Genomic DNA, 16,178 nt, shown 5'->3' on the forward strand with positions numbered 1-16,178 from the left:
CCCCCCCCCCCCCCCCTCGCGTACCGGCAAATGCCATCAATTTCATCATATGTGTGTCTGGTGCCGACTGGTGAAATTATACATCGCGTCAACTGCGTTCCCACCCCAAGCAATCGCCATTACTCTCGAATCAAGAAAATTAGCTAAGTGACCAGAGCACCTCACATCATCAAATCCACAACATTGTATATCTCCCGTTGCCCTGCTGCAAACTCCATGGAGATCACAGACGAGTCACCATGATGCGCCCTGCCCCGAAGATGATCAAGAATGTAACGCTTTCCCGCAGAGTCCCGGCGCACACTCCATCCAGGTGGTAACTTGCGTTGCATTTTCCCCACAATCGTATCGTAAAGGTTGCTTTCTGCGAGAGAAAAGCGCCTATAGGCACCCATTTCATTCCCCACAAGCAAATTCAAAGCAGGAAGTGCCTTCTTGGGTGTGGAAGGTTTATTTTCATCCTCCAATGCACTATCCGCGCCTTCTTTGCCCCAACGGCTCTCCTCAATGCCTACAATTCTTCCTCGAACACGTTTTTTACCATTATCAGTGCTTCTTCTTTTAATGTTGCTGCTGCTGCTGCTGCTGCTTCTGCTGCTGCTTTTACTACTACTGCTACTGCCGCTGTTGCTACTGGTGTTTGCGCTGGCATTTATTAGATCCATGCGTGATACCTTTTTATCATTACGTTTGTGGTAGAGACTATCATTCTCTTCCTTCCCCAAAAGTAAGCGCTGACGAATTACGGTGTCTAAAAGTCCAACTCTTCCATGCAACTGTGCCTCAGACTCACGTGGCCGCCGCGGATGTTCCGTCTCTTTCGGAAAAACCAAAGTATACCTCTGCGCCAGCGCCGGCCTCATTCGCGCGGTCGCCAGCACAATCGCAAGATCGCCCTCTATCGACACATGCACAAAGTAACCACTGCGGCAGGCAAACTCCTCCAATTCTGCCAGATCCTTCTTGTAATAACGCTCCTCGAGGCAGCAGTTAAAATGACCGAAATGCGGGGTAATGTTCTCCGTGTCGACAGGATCGAGATCCCCACCGTATTTTGAGAGTGTCTTCTTGATCCCTTTGCTATCTTGCCGCCTGAGCTCCTCCGCATACTTGGAAAAAACATGCAAAAGATGCCGTGTCCAACGTCTGAAAAAGATCTTTCCTGACGAATTAACTTCATGCCGCAAAGAAAATAGAGAGCCTAAAGACCGTGCTTCCTTTGGTATTTGTCCCGTGGGTTCCCGATAGAGGTTTACCTCGCATCGTGTGGTAGCGAAATCCCATTCATACAAAAACGGTCGAATAAATTTCCTGTATGCATCCATTATACCTGCATCCTTCATCGCCAAGACAGGGATTGGAAAGGGATCTGCTTCCCCCTGAAGAGATGAATCTATGAGTTTGCGCCGCTCCGCCTCCCACTGCGGAAGATACCGAAGTGCAACCTCCACGCGGTAAATATAAACCCCGTCAAAGAGCTGCTCGCCAAGGAATATGCCCATATCGTAAGCTAGAAGCTGTAACATTGTCACCACCTCTCGATGTACATTGCGGTCCGTAAATGCCCAGTGCAACACAAGAGGATCTTCCTCAGGGTACTTTTCCCCTTCATCATGCAGATAACGCAGCTCTTCAGCCAGCTTTTCTTGCAAATGAGGACTGGAAGAGCCGTTTCGCAAATGAAACCTCCCCTCGCCATCCATGACAAGACTGCATGCAGAGCCATATTTGGCCGCCAGAGCGAAAAGCGCACCTTGCTGCTGCGGCGTGATGGGCGGAAGACGTATGTCGCCGCGGAGACTGACGTCACGTACCATCGTGGGGAAAGCTTCCAAGAAATCCGCTGGAAGTTCCGAGGCTCTGTGCTCACTCGCTAACATCAACGGCGGTATTTTCACCTTTGTTGTGGTTCTATAAGTTCGTGCAGAGTCGCAACTCGTCTCTTCTAAACACACCGAGCCGAATTCGGTGCAAACCCTACAATCGCGGTGCAACAGAAACAAATATGCTTGGAAAAGAAAAAAAATTTAAGAAAACCAGAAAGACAAAAATGGGAAAAAATCCCCCACTCCACTCCCTCGCAGAACAACAATAGCAACAAAAAACTAATTAAAAAAGTACGTACAGCCAACTCACTCAGGAGCGCATGAAAATCGAAAGCCGAGCCAATTTGCGTTCATTCTCAGGCTTCAATACAAAGAAGGAGATGCAGATATGTTTCTGTTTTTTTTTTTTACTCTTTCACTGCCTCGTTGTTGCGTTATTTTTATGTAGCTCTACGTCTATTCTTTCCTAAGAAAGTAAAAGTGACATCTGCTCATGAAGTGCCTGCCACCCAGACTTTTCCTTCTCAAGAACAGATACCGCCTCTCGCGACTTGCAAAGCTTTTCCTCCAGGGCCCTTTCCTTTTTTACACACTCGAGTAGTGTTCTTTCGGCCTCTTCCCTCAATGTTTCGTACCGTTGCTGCAACCGGTCGACATCTCTCTCCGCTGCGATGACCTGGCACCGAAGCTCCTCCACCTCCGAGTTCATCTCGCCCGGTGGTGCGGGGCTCGCCGCACGATGGAGGGACAACCCCATTGCACTCTGGGAAAAGGGTGCAACGTTAACGGGAGCATCTGGCACCCCAACAGCGACACCATCATTCCCGGTGTCATTCGTGTCGTCATCGTCAATGTCTCTGTCGCTTGTAGCCGTAGCAGCACTCGCACTCGTTAGCCACCCCCTGCTAGTGAGGTGGGAGCGTCGGAGTATCGGCACCGACCTCAACAGTGTATTATCAATAAATTCAGAGTTAACATCCGTGCTTTTGTCTGGGCCCTCCCCACGCGGTTCATGCAACGATGCGGAGATTTCATGTGCATTTTCCAATACTGGGGGCGGCGACAGCAAGTCAGCTTCCACTGGGGCAACCACTTCCTCCTTCAAACGGCACAAAAGATGACTGTGTTCTTTTTTCACCTCTTGAAGACTCTCACGCAATTTCATCGTCTCCACTTCCCCTGCATTCTTTATTTTCCGCATCCGGTCCCGATTGCCGCGCCTCAACTCCTCCCACTTGCATCTATATTTAGCTTCCTTGCTCTGAAGAGTGCTGTCCAATGATGATGCGTGCTGTATTTGTTTTTCTAAACACTCCAGTTGAATGACAAGTCTTTCATCACGCTCTCGTGCCGTCCGAGACATCTTGCGAATGCTCTGATGAATGACCGAAACGGGATGAATTACAACGTGACGTGTATGACGAGTACAATATCGATCTGTCGCATCGATGTATCGATGCATACGTTCACAACAAGAAGCCCATTTTTTAAGGTCAAAATCCTCGCTGCTCCCCACCCCGTCCAAAACCGCCTCCATGTTGGCTAACTGTTGAAGTAGCATGTCGTGCCTTTGCTGCTGCAAGCGCAATTGCGTGTTTTTCTCTACCAGCATACTGTCTAGCATATCAAGTTCTTCTAGAGCACGCAGTTCATTCAATGTGGCCACAGTATCTGCACCGATATTGCGTGTGCGGTGCCACACAGATTCCTTTTCTCTTTGTTCCTCATTTAATTGAGTCTGTAGCTGTTGCAGGAGAGCCTCTTTACGTTGCCACTCCGCCTCGATGGCTTTCGTGAGACAACCCAGCAAGTTCAATTTTTGTTTAGCTGCCGCAATCACGTCATGATCACCATCAACCTCCATGTGCGTCTTACCTCCTTTTGTTGCCGCGTGCAATAAAACCACCACTCACAAAACGGAGTATTGAACCACGAACGCTGGCGACACCTTCTCCATAGCATAGACAGAGCGGACAATATCCATTAAGGCACACGTATGCATGTACGGTGAGAGGGAAGTAAAAAAGAGAAAAGGAATAAGATAAAGAAATACAAAATATTCCCTCATTTCAAGTGTGGATAAAAGACATAAAACTGAAAGAAAAGGGGAGGGGAAAGAGAAGGTTTTATTTTGTTTTTTTAATTATTTTGCGGGTGAGTGAGTGTGTGTAGGGATGATAAATGCACGGGTCAAACACCACGCCTATAATTACATACGGAACCATGAGGAGGAAAGAAGAAGAAAAAAGAGCAAAAAAAAAAAAAAAAGGAAAACACCACCACCAAAAACAACAAAAAAAGCCGGGGCACACACACACACACACAGTCAAAAAAAAGAAAGGAGCAATGGAGATAATAATAAAACATGACTTCACGACGTTTCCGCCCTTCCCGAGTGCCTCTTTCCATCTCATGCTCAGTTTCCTTCTCTCACTCAAGCGGTTCTCTTTTTTTCCACCCGCATTTTTACGGCGTCTTTTTTATGTTGACCGGCAAGTTGTCGTCATTCCCTACCCGTTGAATGACGATTAGCAGGTACTTCGTGTCGGGAGCCACAAGCACCTCGTGCTTCTTTGACCGCACACGGAGGAAGAGAAGGTCGTTATTGTTGTCCAGCTCGACCACGGCCGTTCGGGCCTTCATCGCCAGACTCTGAAATAGCGCACAGTATTGCACCGCGAGAGGCCGTGATTGCTCCTGGAATGTGTGGCGGATCGGAATGCCCTCCGTGTTCACGATGATCAGCCCCTGCACACCGGGATGGTCCGTGATCTGCTTGACAAGCTCCTCAATGTCACCGCCACCAGTCGCCGCCATCTCCGTATCCCTCCCACCACAACTCCTCTCTCTCCTTCTCTCTCGCTCTCTACGCGCGTGTGAATGTCCCTGTTGCTCTTCTACACCAAAAAAGAAAAGAAAAAGAAAATGACGCAAAAAAAAAAAAAAAACACCATAAACGCCAAAATCACACAAAAGTGAAAAAGAAAAAAAAGAAAAGAAAAGAAAAAAAACACGGCTCATGTCACATTGGCAATAATTGCTGGGAGCGGATACCATACACAATGAACCAATATGTACAAAAATACCATTTCTCCCGCTACAATAAGTGTTTCTGTTTTCTGTTTCTGTTTCTTTTTTGTTGTTGTTTGTTTGTTTGTTGTTTTCGGCTAATTTATTGGCTCGATAAAGAGTGGGAGCAAGCAGAACTCCACAAGTAGTGTGTTCCCACACATTTCCCCCACCCCTCTCCTCCTCGTATTTCCTTCCTTTATATGCATTGGAAGAGGGTTGTGGCAAAATAAACAAGAGCCACGCATTATGAAAAGCGGTAAACAGTTTTTTAATTTGTATTTCCATTTTTGCTTCCTTCTCTTCGTGTGAATGGCATCCAGTACGTCCTGCCGTATTTCCTTTCCCTGCTGTAAGGGAAAAATACCAATGAGAAACAGTTTCGGCTCATCCACTTGGTATTGCAGAAAACCGTGAAGATGACCTCTTGTTTCTCCCCCCTCCACCCACCCACACCCTCCTTTAAAATTGACGCAAAAACTCTCGATCGCTACCAAGCTTTGTGAGTTCAAAAAAAAGTGAAAAAAACACACCATCCAAAACAGAAACACTCACAGTTGCTGATGCTCCCTTGAAAAACCCTCGCCAGCCCTCTTTCCGAATGAGACTGTCCACGAGGTTATAGACACGTGCAAGCGGCACGCCTTTTGCCTTGCCGTGCCTCTCCAGTGGTAGGACCTGCAGCCGTGTGTGAAGGACGTCAAGTGGATTAAAAACTACCGTCGTCATGAAACTAGCAAGCATGCCTGCCGCGGCGTTCAATGCGGGGTTGTCTGTAGGAGACAACAACCAGTTTTGTCGCCAAAATGGTCGAAGAGAATCATTAGCATCCCTTTCGCGTTCCCAGCGCGACAAGGTTGGTTCAAATAAAGTGTATAGAACGACCTTCGTCTTGCTATACAAAGCCCACCACACCGCATTCTCAGGAAGTGCTGCGATACCCGGCAGAAGCCCAGCGTAGAACCCACGAAGTGCATATTTTCCCCTACGAAGGAAGGACTCATTTGTTTTCCGATACAAACCGCTGACTTCCCGCCCCGTTGCCCACGCAGAACAATAAGTATATCCAGAAGCCATGCCATAACCAGCCGTTAACTGTCTATTGCACACGACAGACATTGGTGTGGTAATAAGAAGGGAGATCAAACCACCCGCCAAGCCACCCGCGGCCGCAGCGTGACTGCTCGCGTTGAAATCGAGTCCCTGCGAGGAAGAAGCCCTTTGCAGAGCCGAAGGTTTGCTCTCCAGTTCTTCCCGCACCAATTCAAGCGTGTGAAGGTAAGTTACCTCGCCAAGAAGATTTCCAATCAATGCAACACCAAATCCCCGATAAATGGCCCTCACCCCTTTTGTAGGATTGAGAGGACCTGTCTTGGCCTCGCCCCGGTATGCCTGAGACAATATTTGCATCACCGGTGGAGGCCTACTCTCTGCCATCATGCGTTTGCGAGATATGGCAAGGTTCAGCGGATGTAACAGCAGCGTCCGCAGTCCAGAGCTCAAGCCAAGGAGTACAAACCAAGTGGGTGTATGAAGATCCGAGAGGCTACGATTCACGGCGTTGGTGGACAATGACTCCGACGGCAAAGGCGCAGCGTCGCCACAATTTTGCAAAACGCCGCGTACATTTTCGCACGTCGTCATCATTATTCCTAACGTTGCACTAAATTGCAACAATAACAACGAGAAAAAACAATGATTTTATAAAAGAAAAAAAATACAAAAAAAAAAAAAAAAAAGACAGAATCCAAAGCAATAATAATAATAATTCCGTTAAAACCGGAATCACAGGCATTTTGGATTGGTCCCGCTCCCTCGCTCATCATTTGTCTTTAGATCCCCCACTACTTTTTTATTTTTATTATTTTTCAAGTTCCCGTTGATAATCAAACCCCAGATACATAAAGACCAATATACACATGCATACATTTGTGAAAACCCACAAATAGTCTTTTATCCAACGTACACACTCGTGCGAAACGTGCTTCTTTTTATCGTTGGGATGAAAAAAGAAAAAGAAGAAGAAGGAAAAAAAAAAGTTCCACGCTGACTCGCACGCATCAGTGAGTTTATATCTAAACCTCCATCACTTCATTATTCAGCACTCGGTCGCGTTCAATAATGAAAGGCTCCTTCTTACTGTTGCGTATCACCACCTCACCCTTCACCACTGTGCCACTCTGGAACTCCACTGGGCCCTGAATGATGAGTTTAGTGCATTGTCGTAGCGATGGCACACCATCCTTCACCAGCGCATCCAGACCAGTGATGATCTTATAGTGTTGGTTATCAAGTTCAATCGTCGGTGGCTTTCCGGCCCGCTCCTCACAGAGAACAAGACGCTGATCTTCCGTCAAGACATACGCATCGGATCGTAGCGCAAGTAAATCCGAGCAAGTCTTTACAGGGGCAAAACGCTCTCGTGGAACTACCACTGCTGCAGAGCGCCTAAAGAGCCCAATGGCCGCGCCCATTGCCGTCTCCAGTTGATACACTTTTGTTGAGGTGCCATCTACCGGGTTCACTGTTTTTGCGTTTCGAATCACAGGCAGTGGCAGTGTCCCGCTGTGGCTGTCCATCGTCTTCTTGAGAGCCGCAAGATCCACCCACAAATTGTTCGTGTTAAAAAAACGATGCTTCTCAACGTCCTGAAAACTCGCCTCATCTTCCTTTCGACACTGCGCCGACTCACGTAGTATAAACCGACGCTCGGGCGCTGTGTCATCGTCAAAACAAGCAGTTTGATAGGCAATATGACCACCCTTTTTATCAGATTCAGTCCGCCTGCAAACCTCCATAAGGAATTCCAACTGGTTTGATTTCATATATGCGAGAAGACGGGCATCCAGCGTTGCCCCCAAGTTGTCACCGTTGGATACAAACATATATTTATACCCACCGCGAAGCAGATCATCCAGCTTACCGCTACCATAGAGTGCCGTGTAAAGGTCCCCATGTCCCGGAGGCGCCCACTCGCACGAGGCATCTGCCTCATACGTAACGGGAAGAAGAGTGTCCTGGCAAATTTTTGGTACACGGTTCTGAATCAACTCCACCTCCTTGTCAAAGGTGTCAAATAACCATGAGTATTTTTTTATATGGGCTTTCGTCTCAGAAGAGGTGGCAAAGGAGTCCATCAGCATAAAACGTAGATGGTCACTGTACGTCTTCCGAAGATGTTCCAGTTGCAGCACAGTAAAATCAATGAATGTTTTGCCATCCTTGACGGAAAGAAGAGTTTTCGCCGTCTGTAGTCCCATGCCCGTGCCAAGACCGCCATTGAGTTTCAGTACCACCAGGTGCTCCAGTAGAGAAGGGTCCGCCGGCACGGTGATGTCTTCAAGTGAGTCGAGGGACTCTACGGGAGATATGCTGCTCTCGGGGATGTTGCCTGTTTCTCCTTTGCTGATGAAGGCGTGCTGCTTCAAAAATGTGCGAATGCACGCCTCGTTCACCCCTGCCGCCTGCATCTTTGCCCTGCAGGCAGAAGCAGCCTCTGAGATCCCCGCAGTTACAGACGACATCAATGTAAACAAACGCTTTACACGCAAGCAACAACAACAAAATAGTAATAATAATAATAGTAATTAAAGTAAAACCTCTTCTGACGCTTTTCCTTGCAATAAGCGGGCAAAAGGAAAAAGAAAAGAAAAAACGGGACACACAAAAATGGCAGTTTTTGTCTCAAACAAAGCTTACATTTGCTCTCCAATCGTTTTCTTGTGTCATTTTATTTCATTTTTCTTTTTGTCTTAATTTCACAACTTTTAATCGGCATTTTCGTCTCGGCTGGAAGACGCGTCCTGTCGTCCCTCTCCCCCCAACAGCGGCTGCTCCTCCAGGAAGGGGAAAGAAATAGAAGCATGTGGCGGCGCACGGACACTGCTGCTAGGTGGTCAAGTGCGCAAACATACTCTGCAGTTCGTCCTCGTCAAACTCATCCACATCCTCCTCCACGTCTTCCCACTCGTCGGCGTCATATTTCATGTCGTATTCCTTCTTACCGCCGTTTTTCTTCACAGCCTCTTCAATAGAAAGAAGTTCCGACTGATGCTTCGCCTTCTGTTCCTCCTTTAGTTGGCGGATGTACTTCCCAAGCTCCCGCCGCTCCATCTTCGCGTTCTCACCCTTACGTATCCGCAGTCGACGTGCTTCCAACTCCCTTGTATGCTCTTTTAATACCATGCGCTCAGCGGCCTGCTGTTTTAGCAACTGGCTGCGCTCTTTTCGCAATGCATCGAGTGCTAAAAGCCGCTGTTTCCCCGACGACAACCGACTACCGAATTTTTTTAGTCGCAATTTTGTGTTCCTCTTCACGATACCAGTTGTGGCGGCTGAAGCAGAACCATTTTGTGACGTCGGAACCCTCTTGGAGATTTTAAGTTTCTTCTTGCGAAGCACCCGCGAATTTCCACCAATGCGGCGCTTCCCCATCTTTCGCTTACGTGCTGGCTAACACGTTCTCCCCTTTCTCACTTCCAACCAGAACAAAAAAGAGTGCGTGGGTGATAGAAGAAGGGAGAAAAGGGAAGTGGTTTGCCTACGCGTGCACAGTACTCAAGGACACATGGAAAGGTCTTTATTCACCCTTATCGTAACAAAAAGTCAATGTGGTCGTCAAATGACAGGGTGAGACACATCTGCACAGAAAGAGAAAACACGAACAACAAAAAAGGAAATTCAGATGTGTAATTTACATAGTTATTTCATATAGGGAAAAAGAGAAATGCGTCTTTGCAGATGTGCAGCAGCCTTTCTCTCCAGTTTTTTCCTTTTTTTTTTTTCCTCCTTTCCTTTCCTCACCTCCAAAAAAAAATAATAAATAATAAATAAATAAATAATTGGGTCAACTCGTTCCAGACATTTCCAGTAAATTTCGCCTCGTCTTCCTCGTGTTTGGTCCCTGTTCTGCCTGAAACCTGAAATTCAGTTGCTCCCCCCCCGGGTTCGGTTGCACAGGCCTCAGGGAATCATCAGCGCCGGTAAACCCTGAGACTGGAACAAATGAAGAAGACCCGCGGTAACGTCCTCGAACGTAATCGCCGCCACACTCTCTGCGCGTGACAAGATTTTTCTCAGAAGCAACGGGATGGAGTGGGACTGTACCTAAATTGCTGCGCTCTGTTCTTGAAGATCTTAGAAGTGGAATCGGCACCCCTCGTGGTATAGCGTTGTTGGTGCAATAATTCAACGCTTCCAGGCCTTTTTTTTTCTTGGGGTCTCCACAGCCACTGTCGTTCTCCATGTTGGTAAAAACAGTCGCCTTCTGCAACGACAACGCAACATTCTCCTCGTCACCGGAAGAGGTGGGGCGCTGCAGGGAATGAATAGAAGAATGAAAGTAAAATTCCCTCGTTGTGCTGCCGCCCTTCACTTCGTTGCTCCCAGTACTTTGGGTCAAGGAATTAGCTAGAGACGGAAGTAGACCTGGAGGACACGCGGAGTTACCGAGAGTCGCTGGTGACGCGTGCGAAATCGTGGTGTCTCGTGAACCACCGCTAGAACTACCCACGAACGTATCATGAGACGACACTCCATCATTCAAATGACCAATAAATGAAGCCAAATTTGCTGAACTGATAGATGAGAAGGCCGGTGTTTCTGAAATGACTACAGGGCCAAATTGTTTTTGTGGCCGTCGCTGAGTCCGCTCATCAGAGGTCTGCAAAGGGATGCAGGACATCGTAGGATTATCGTGCACCTTCCGAGGGGGTGGAGACGGCGGCCGAGGCACTGGAGATAAAAAAGATGAAGATCCCAACTGAAATTGAGGCATTGATGCTCCGACAGTGGGAGTTCGACTCCCTGGTCTGATAGATACAGGACGGGGCACCAATGTATGTATATTATTACCCTGTCCATCCACCGGCACCGTCGTGGGCGCAGGAGCAGCCGCTGCCAATGGAGATCCCGCAAAGTCACCTTTCCCCTTCTCTTCCTTTTTCTCTTTCATTGTCCGCAGACGTTCTTGCAACCGCCGCCGCCTCTCTTCCGCCGCCAGGTTAAGAATAGGACGATTTAAAAATCGGAGCGGCGTCGCCTGGTACTCTTCCACAATTTTCAGTCTCTCATCATATTCCTCACGAAAGAGTTGCTCTGCTCGACGCACCGCCCAGGTCTCTCTCATCGATGAAAGAAGGGGAACATACAGCAGCGGAGCGACATGCGTGGCTTGAAGAGTGACGGCAAAACGTTGTATTTCTCTCATCTGTTCCTTGTGCCGGCTCTGCAGCTCCGATTCCAGTGCCTTGCGCTCAGTGGCCTCTGTACGCACAAGAAGCTCAATGAAAGCGTCCATTAAGTTATTCACGGATGCCCTTAACTCACCAAATGGCGGCCTCACTAGAGAAACCGCTTGATATGAATCCGCATTCACTTCACTTTTTGAAAGAACCTCTCTTCCAGGAGCTGCGTCAATTGAGAGCCATGACTGAATGATGTCGTTCCCTGCGGGGTCACACATCTGAAACATGGGGGATTTCGTGGCTGCTATGTCACCATATTCACCAAAACGGCTCGGTTTTAATCCTCTTCGCGCCAGTGGGCACGGTGGCAAATTCGGGCCAAAGAGTTCTTGCAAAAACTGACGCGCGCCCTCTTCAGTATGCAACGCTGATGTGCATGAATGCGTACCAATTCCATGTGCAGGGAACTGTCTATCCCCGCTGTTGTGTTTCTCAAGACTGTGTTTGAAATTAACGCCATCTGTAAAAGGTGTACCCAATTGCTTCTCCTTCAGCGAGCTCGCGCGCCCACTCGGCGGCTCTGAGAAAGATAAGACACCAAATTGTTGCTCTCTCGTCATATGCAAAAAAAGAGGAGAATATGGGCAGTGTCCGGTGCAGCGGATGGCTTCCTCCAAAAATACGGCCCTCGTCACCAAGGGTGTGAAAGCCACGGGTGCCGTCGTCTGCATTACCTGAAAAATACGAAGCAGATCACCACGTTCACTGTGGATGATGTGCAGTGAATCAATAGCACAGCGTTCCTCACACACCCGCCGCTCGTCACGTTGAATTGCAAGAAATGCCATATGCCGCCTTGCCACACGTCGATTTATACAGTTACGCATTGTACTAAGTGCCCGGTTATACCTCATTTTTTGGTACATGAAATGGACAAAATGTCGCTCCTTCTGCGATCTAAAAACGCGTTGCAAGAGAAGTACGGCCTTTTCCTTCGCCGCACAAATGCGCTTGATTTTCAGGCGCATTAATGAAATGATGAGTCTAGAGACGTTTTCCAAGAGAAACCGCCTACGCTGACGGTGCTTGCGCCATGCGGTTTGTATCACAAAGGCCGCCCTTGGTTTCTCCACCGTTTCCCACACGACCCTCCTGCGGTACTGAGCGATTATGCGTCGCATGGCGGCAACAAATAAACTACAAAAAAACGTCGCGCATAAAGCAAATAGGATCCGCTTCTGCAAAAAGCCACTTATGGAGGCTGACGAAGATGATGCCACGCGGTGCCTCCCTTGCTCTGTGGAATAATTCGACCCCGACGCCCATGTCAGCGTTGCTATGCGCCTTCCACCGCTCAAACTCGCCCTGCCTGCAGGGGCTCCGCTGAATCCCTTACTGACACTCTTCTTGTCCGATGAAGACGCTGCTTTCCATGCTTCCGAATGGCTCCCAGGCAAATTGAGAGCAGCACCTGTCTTCGCCGTCCCCTTTGCCTTCCGACTGCGAAGACCACGCTTCATCCTTCTACGACAAACCCAACACCACGGGAAAAAAGCCCACCTGCTCGCAAAACGCAAAATAATAATTATAATAATAATAACAAAAGAACAACAACAATTAGCAAAAGCAACAAAAGCAGTACATAGGAAAAAAAAAAAAAGTCCACCAAGATGCACAACAACAGGAAACGCAAAAATAAGAGCAATTTAACAGGAATCAAAAAAAAAAACAATCCCAAAAGGGAAAGAATCCCCCTCCCTCATATCCGTCAAATTGACAGCATGCGCACACACATATATATATACATGAACGGAACTTACACCTGGGCTGCTTGCCGGATCCTCAACCCATATATGCATGCACATATATATATATATATATATATTTATATTTACGTTTATGTGCGTATGTATTTTTTAAAAAGTGGAGCAACGGTTAATAAAATGCCTATTAGGTTAGGTCCATGGCATTCCATTGGGGAAAAAAAGAACCCCAATAAAATTCCACATCAAAAATATGCGGAACATGACAATTGTGCTACCTCCCCATGGATCCCACACAATCTGTCGAGCCCAAATCCAGTACAGCGCGGGTGAAGACATAATGAAACGATTCACCACGTTCACATGCACCATAGTAACCCCAATACAAATTAGGATAACAAGGTACAGCATGTTGGACGATTGAACTAAGGCCTCTATTATACGACAAAAGAAGGAAAAATAAAACCATCGGTTTTTCTGTAAACCGTTGTTTTTTTTTCTACTGACACCACCGCATCCGTTACTTCCTTTTGATGCTGTTGAGGTCGCCCCTTCAAATGCAGGAATGACATAAAAAAGCCAAAACCCCCGAACTGTGAAAAATACAATGGGGGCGGAAATAAAGACATTCGGAATATTTTTCAACCGGTAGGAAGTAAGGAACCCCACATTCCAGTAGCGTTTTTGTATCCATCCGTAAAAGGAGAAAAAGCGACCACCAATTGTCATCCGTGACGTGGGATCCCACTGCGGCACAAACCGACCAAAACAGAAGTACGTCATGGAAAGATAGGGTACACAAATGACCATCAATTCCAACAAAACTACCGCACACCGCAGAAAGCTTGGCCACCGCGAAAGCGCCTTGGTGTCCCCATGGTACTGGCGGTAACGCCTCCTGTACGTGTTGAATAAGAAGATCTGCAAAAAAATGGGATACAACAAGAATCCCGCATACAGAAAGGCATTGGAGCGGGCCCATCCTGCCAAAGTAAAACACAACACGGCGCCAGCCTCAGCAGCAATCGTTACAATCCTGCTTCCTGCCTTTGGTGAAAAAAGAAGCAAATACAATCCCACAAACGTCAAGAATGAAAATACACTTTCTGTGTACACAACCACGGTAAACACGGCTGTGGGACTCATCATCCACATCAAAAGCACCGCACCCACCTCCCGTCTTAGCGTCTTCTTGACATCTTTACCCGAGTCGTTTTCCTTTTGACTATAATGCCGCAGGGTTGGTGGTGGTGGTAACTCATCCAGCCATGTTCCACCAACCGCCGCCATTCTACCGGTCACTGTCGAACGAAGAAGAGTCAGCACCGTAATACGTCGCAGAAAAATAGCAGAGGCTCCACCCAGCGCAACGTTCAGCAAAGCCACCTGGAAGGAAATAGGAAAAACGGCAAGGGGTGTTGACAAAAAAAAGTTGTTAAGCCACGAAATAATACGCACAAGAGATGGAAGAAGAGGAAAAAACGCACAAGTGTTTTCATGAGAATACCCATATTTTGCTATATGAAAGTAGTGAACGCCGTCCCAACTACGAGGAAAGTCCAGAAACCCCCACTGACCACTCGTATCGTTTTGCAGCAACCCAGAGGTGTCAAAAAGAAGCTCCGTGTCAAGCAACTTCGGGAGCACCGCGTATGAGACGAGCATCGCTAGAAGCACAAGCATACGGGTCCCACAGACAAGAAAGAATAGGGTGGTCCCCGAAGAAGAGGCAAGTCGAAGTAAAACATCCCGCCGTTGAGTTTGCAACTTCATCCTTTCCATCGTCTTTTCTAATAAAACTAAATTTTTTGATATTAAATCTGCTTTATGTTTAAAGTCCAAAAATTAGTCAAAAAATAATAATAATAATAATTAAAAAAAAAAAAACAGCAACAACACAAAGACACATGACGGAAATAAACCCCAACAATTTGGATGTAAAACCATAATTTAGATTAAAAAACCCTAACAAAATTTGTACTAGAAAAGTAATCCCCACAGTGCACAGAATGAGACAAACACGGACGGACAGACACGTGCATGCGCACCTCATTTGTTTCCATCCTCGGCGCGTCAATCGCTAACAGTGCGGTACACAACTGATGTATAGACTGGCAAGTTTTTTATTTGTCAGCTCAAAGGCTGTTTCAACACATTTCGTAAGGTCAAGTGCCTCTTTGGCCTTCACCAAAAGTTCTCTTATCTCCGTCATGCTGTGCGCGAAGAGGTGTTACTCACCTCGCCGCTTGTATTCAGGGTTAGTCGTATCTGTGGAGTGAGAATAACTGTGCCCCCAAAGCAATGCGTAGGGTGTATACCACACACCAACCAGCTCAACCACCGAGGGAACTGGGGGCAGAAACTGTAGCCACATGAGCCCATTTCCATGAGCGTCAATAAAAATTACGGTTATTGTGGCAATGCGCAGTTGTTCTCGAGCGAGAATAGTTTCAAAGGCCACAACTTGTGACTCAAAGCCCATAATTTGCATAAGTTGAAATATATCCGGTATGTTTGACAAACTAGATCTGCGTCCACGTCGGTCAATCAATTTAGCGCGGTATTTGTTTCCGCAGGGGCCTGGCTAAATAGGTAAAAAAACCATCATCTCCAATACACCAAAACTATAGTTCCTTGCCTCTACACCAATCATACTCTTGATTTAACGCTTGTCAATGACCCCGTGTTGGTGGCACGCAGTTTGCAGAATTTGACCGGATTTTAGCGGGTGAATCTTCTCCGGGCGGTTGGTCAAAATTCGGTAAAACGGCCAGCAGGGATTCCCTGCAAAGGGAAATCGATGATCCTAACCATATTTCGTGTTTCTCGGATTCTCAAGGTTTCGCGGGTCACCAAGTTTAACGTTACAATAGCCACCGTCCTTCCGTATTCCTCTCGCTATTCGAAATATACACGTCAGCATAATCTTGTCCGAAATCTTTCTTGGCGTGAAAAGCCGGAAGAAGCGAAAGTGTCATGTGGAAAAGATCCTCACACCAAAAGTGCAGGATCCATCCCTTCGTGACGGTGTTAAGCGGAGCAGGGAGAGGCCGCGATGTGTTGTTCGGAAGTGGATTTGACCAATAATGGATGTATATCAATGGGCTGTGGCGTGAAAACTCATTACACGCACGCAGGCCTCGTTTAAATTTACCGGTTCCATGAACTTGGTCATGAAAAAAAAGCAATGTCCCACGATCGACACAGAAATTGTGAACTTCGTAGTGGCAGTATCTAAGTTTTTTGATTTTCGTTATGAAGAGTCCGGCATCGGCGCTGCTGTTTGCGAATGTGGTGCTGTGTAGAGTGACGGAATTGTTGTGCCGAATAATCTC

At 47.3% G+C, this 16,178-nt stretch overlaps 8 protein-coding genes across 8 annotated transcripts, besides 15 other annotated features; all 8 read right to left on the minus strand.

The window, feature by feature from the left end:
- Window positions 1–16,178: a sequence feature (heterozygous, non-Esmeraldo-like haplotype).
- Tc00.1047053503521.10 (uncharacterized protein) lies at window positions 162–1,880 on the minus strand (the record flags this gene model as incomplete). The annotated part of the gene is made up of 1 exon (XM_803404.1): window positions 162–1,880. The coding sequence occupies one exon, from the start codon at window positions 1,878–1,880 to the stop codon at window positions 162–164; it is 1,719 nt and encodes a 572-aa protein (XP_808497.1).
- Window positions 551–641: a microsatellite.
- On the minus strand, window positions 2,293–3,690 carry Tc00.1047053503521.20 (hypothetical protein, conserved; the record flags this gene model as incomplete). Its single annotated transcript, XM_803405.1, has 1 exon — window positions 2,293–3,690. One exon carries the CDS (start codon window positions 3,688–3,690, stop codon window positions 2,293–2,295), a length of 1,398 nt encoding a protein of 465 aa, XP_808498.1.
- Window positions 4,059–4,100: a sequence feature (A-rich).
- Tc00.1047053503521.30 (dynein light chain, putative) lies at window positions 4,293–4,643 on the minus strand (the record flags this gene model as incomplete). The annotated part of the gene is made up of 1 exon (XM_803406.1): window positions 4,293–4,643. The coding sequence occupies one exon, from the start codon at window positions 4,641–4,643 to the stop codon at window positions 4,293–4,295; it is 351 nt and encodes a 116-aa protein (XP_808499.1).
- Window positions 4,731–4,774: a sequence feature (A-rich).
- Window positions 4,806–4,837: a microsatellite.
- Window positions 4,934–4,992: a microsatellite.
- Window positions 5,358–6,542, minus strand: Tc00.1047053503521.39 (mitochondrial carrier protein, putative; the record flags this gene model as incomplete). The annotated part of the gene is made up of 1 exon (XM_803411.1): window positions 5,358–6,542. The coding sequence occupies one exon, from the start codon at window positions 6,540–6,542 to the stop codon at window positions 5,358–5,360; it is 1,185 nt and encodes a 394-aa protein (XP_808504.1).
- Window positions 6,601–6,634: a microsatellite.
- Window positions 6,744–6,764: a sequence feature (AT_rich).
- Window positions 6,902–6,934: a repeat region.
- On the minus strand, window positions 6,971–8,419 carry Tc00.1047053503521.50 (UTP-glucose-1-phosphate uridylyltransferase 2, putative; the record flags this gene model as incomplete). The annotated part of the gene is made up of 1 exon (XM_803407.1): window positions 6,971–8,419. The coding sequence occupies one exon, from the start codon at window positions 8,417–8,419 to the stop codon at window positions 6,971–6,973; it is 1,449 nt and encodes a 482-aa protein (XP_808500.1).
- Window positions 8,449–8,491: a microsatellite.
- Tc00.1047053503521.60 (hypothetical protein, conserved) lies at window positions 8,784–9,329 on the minus strand (the record flags this gene model as incomplete). Its single annotated transcript, XM_803408.1, has 1 exon — window positions 8,784–9,329. The coding sequence occupies one exon, from the start codon at window positions 9,327–9,329 to the stop codon at window positions 8,784–8,786; it is 546 nt and encodes a 181-aa protein (XP_808501.1).
- Window positions 9,647–9,700: a sequence feature (CT-rich).
- Window positions 9,703–9,738: a sequence feature (AT_rich).
- Window positions 9,742–12,600, minus strand: Tc00.1047053503521.80 (hypothetical protein, conserved; the record flags this gene model as incomplete). Its single annotated transcript, XM_803409.1, has 1 exon — window positions 9,742–12,600. One exon carries the CDS (start codon window positions 12,598–12,600, stop codon window positions 9,742–9,744), a length of 2,859 nt encoding a protein of 952 aa, XP_808502.1.
- Window positions 12,658–12,683: a microsatellite.
- Window positions 12,930–12,971: a microsatellite.
- Tc00.1047053503521.89 (hypothetical protein, conserved) lies at window positions 13,036–14,625 on the minus strand (the record flags this gene model as incomplete). Its single annotated transcript, XM_803410.1, has 1 exon — window positions 13,036–14,625. One exon carries the CDS (start codon window positions 14,623–14,625, stop codon window positions 13,036–13,038), a length of 1,590 nt encoding a protein of 529 aa, XP_808503.1.
- Window positions 14,695–14,730: a sequence feature (AT_rich).

The sequence above is a fragment of the Trypanosoma cruzi genome, genomic scaffold, assembly GCF_000209065.1.
Source record: "Trypanosoma cruzi strain CL Brener 1047053517087 genomic scaffold, whole genome shotgun sequence".
Taxonomy (NCBI): domain Eukaryota; phylum Euglenozoa; class Kinetoplastea; order Trypanosomatida; family Trypanosomatidae; genus Trypanosoma; species Trypanosoma cruzi.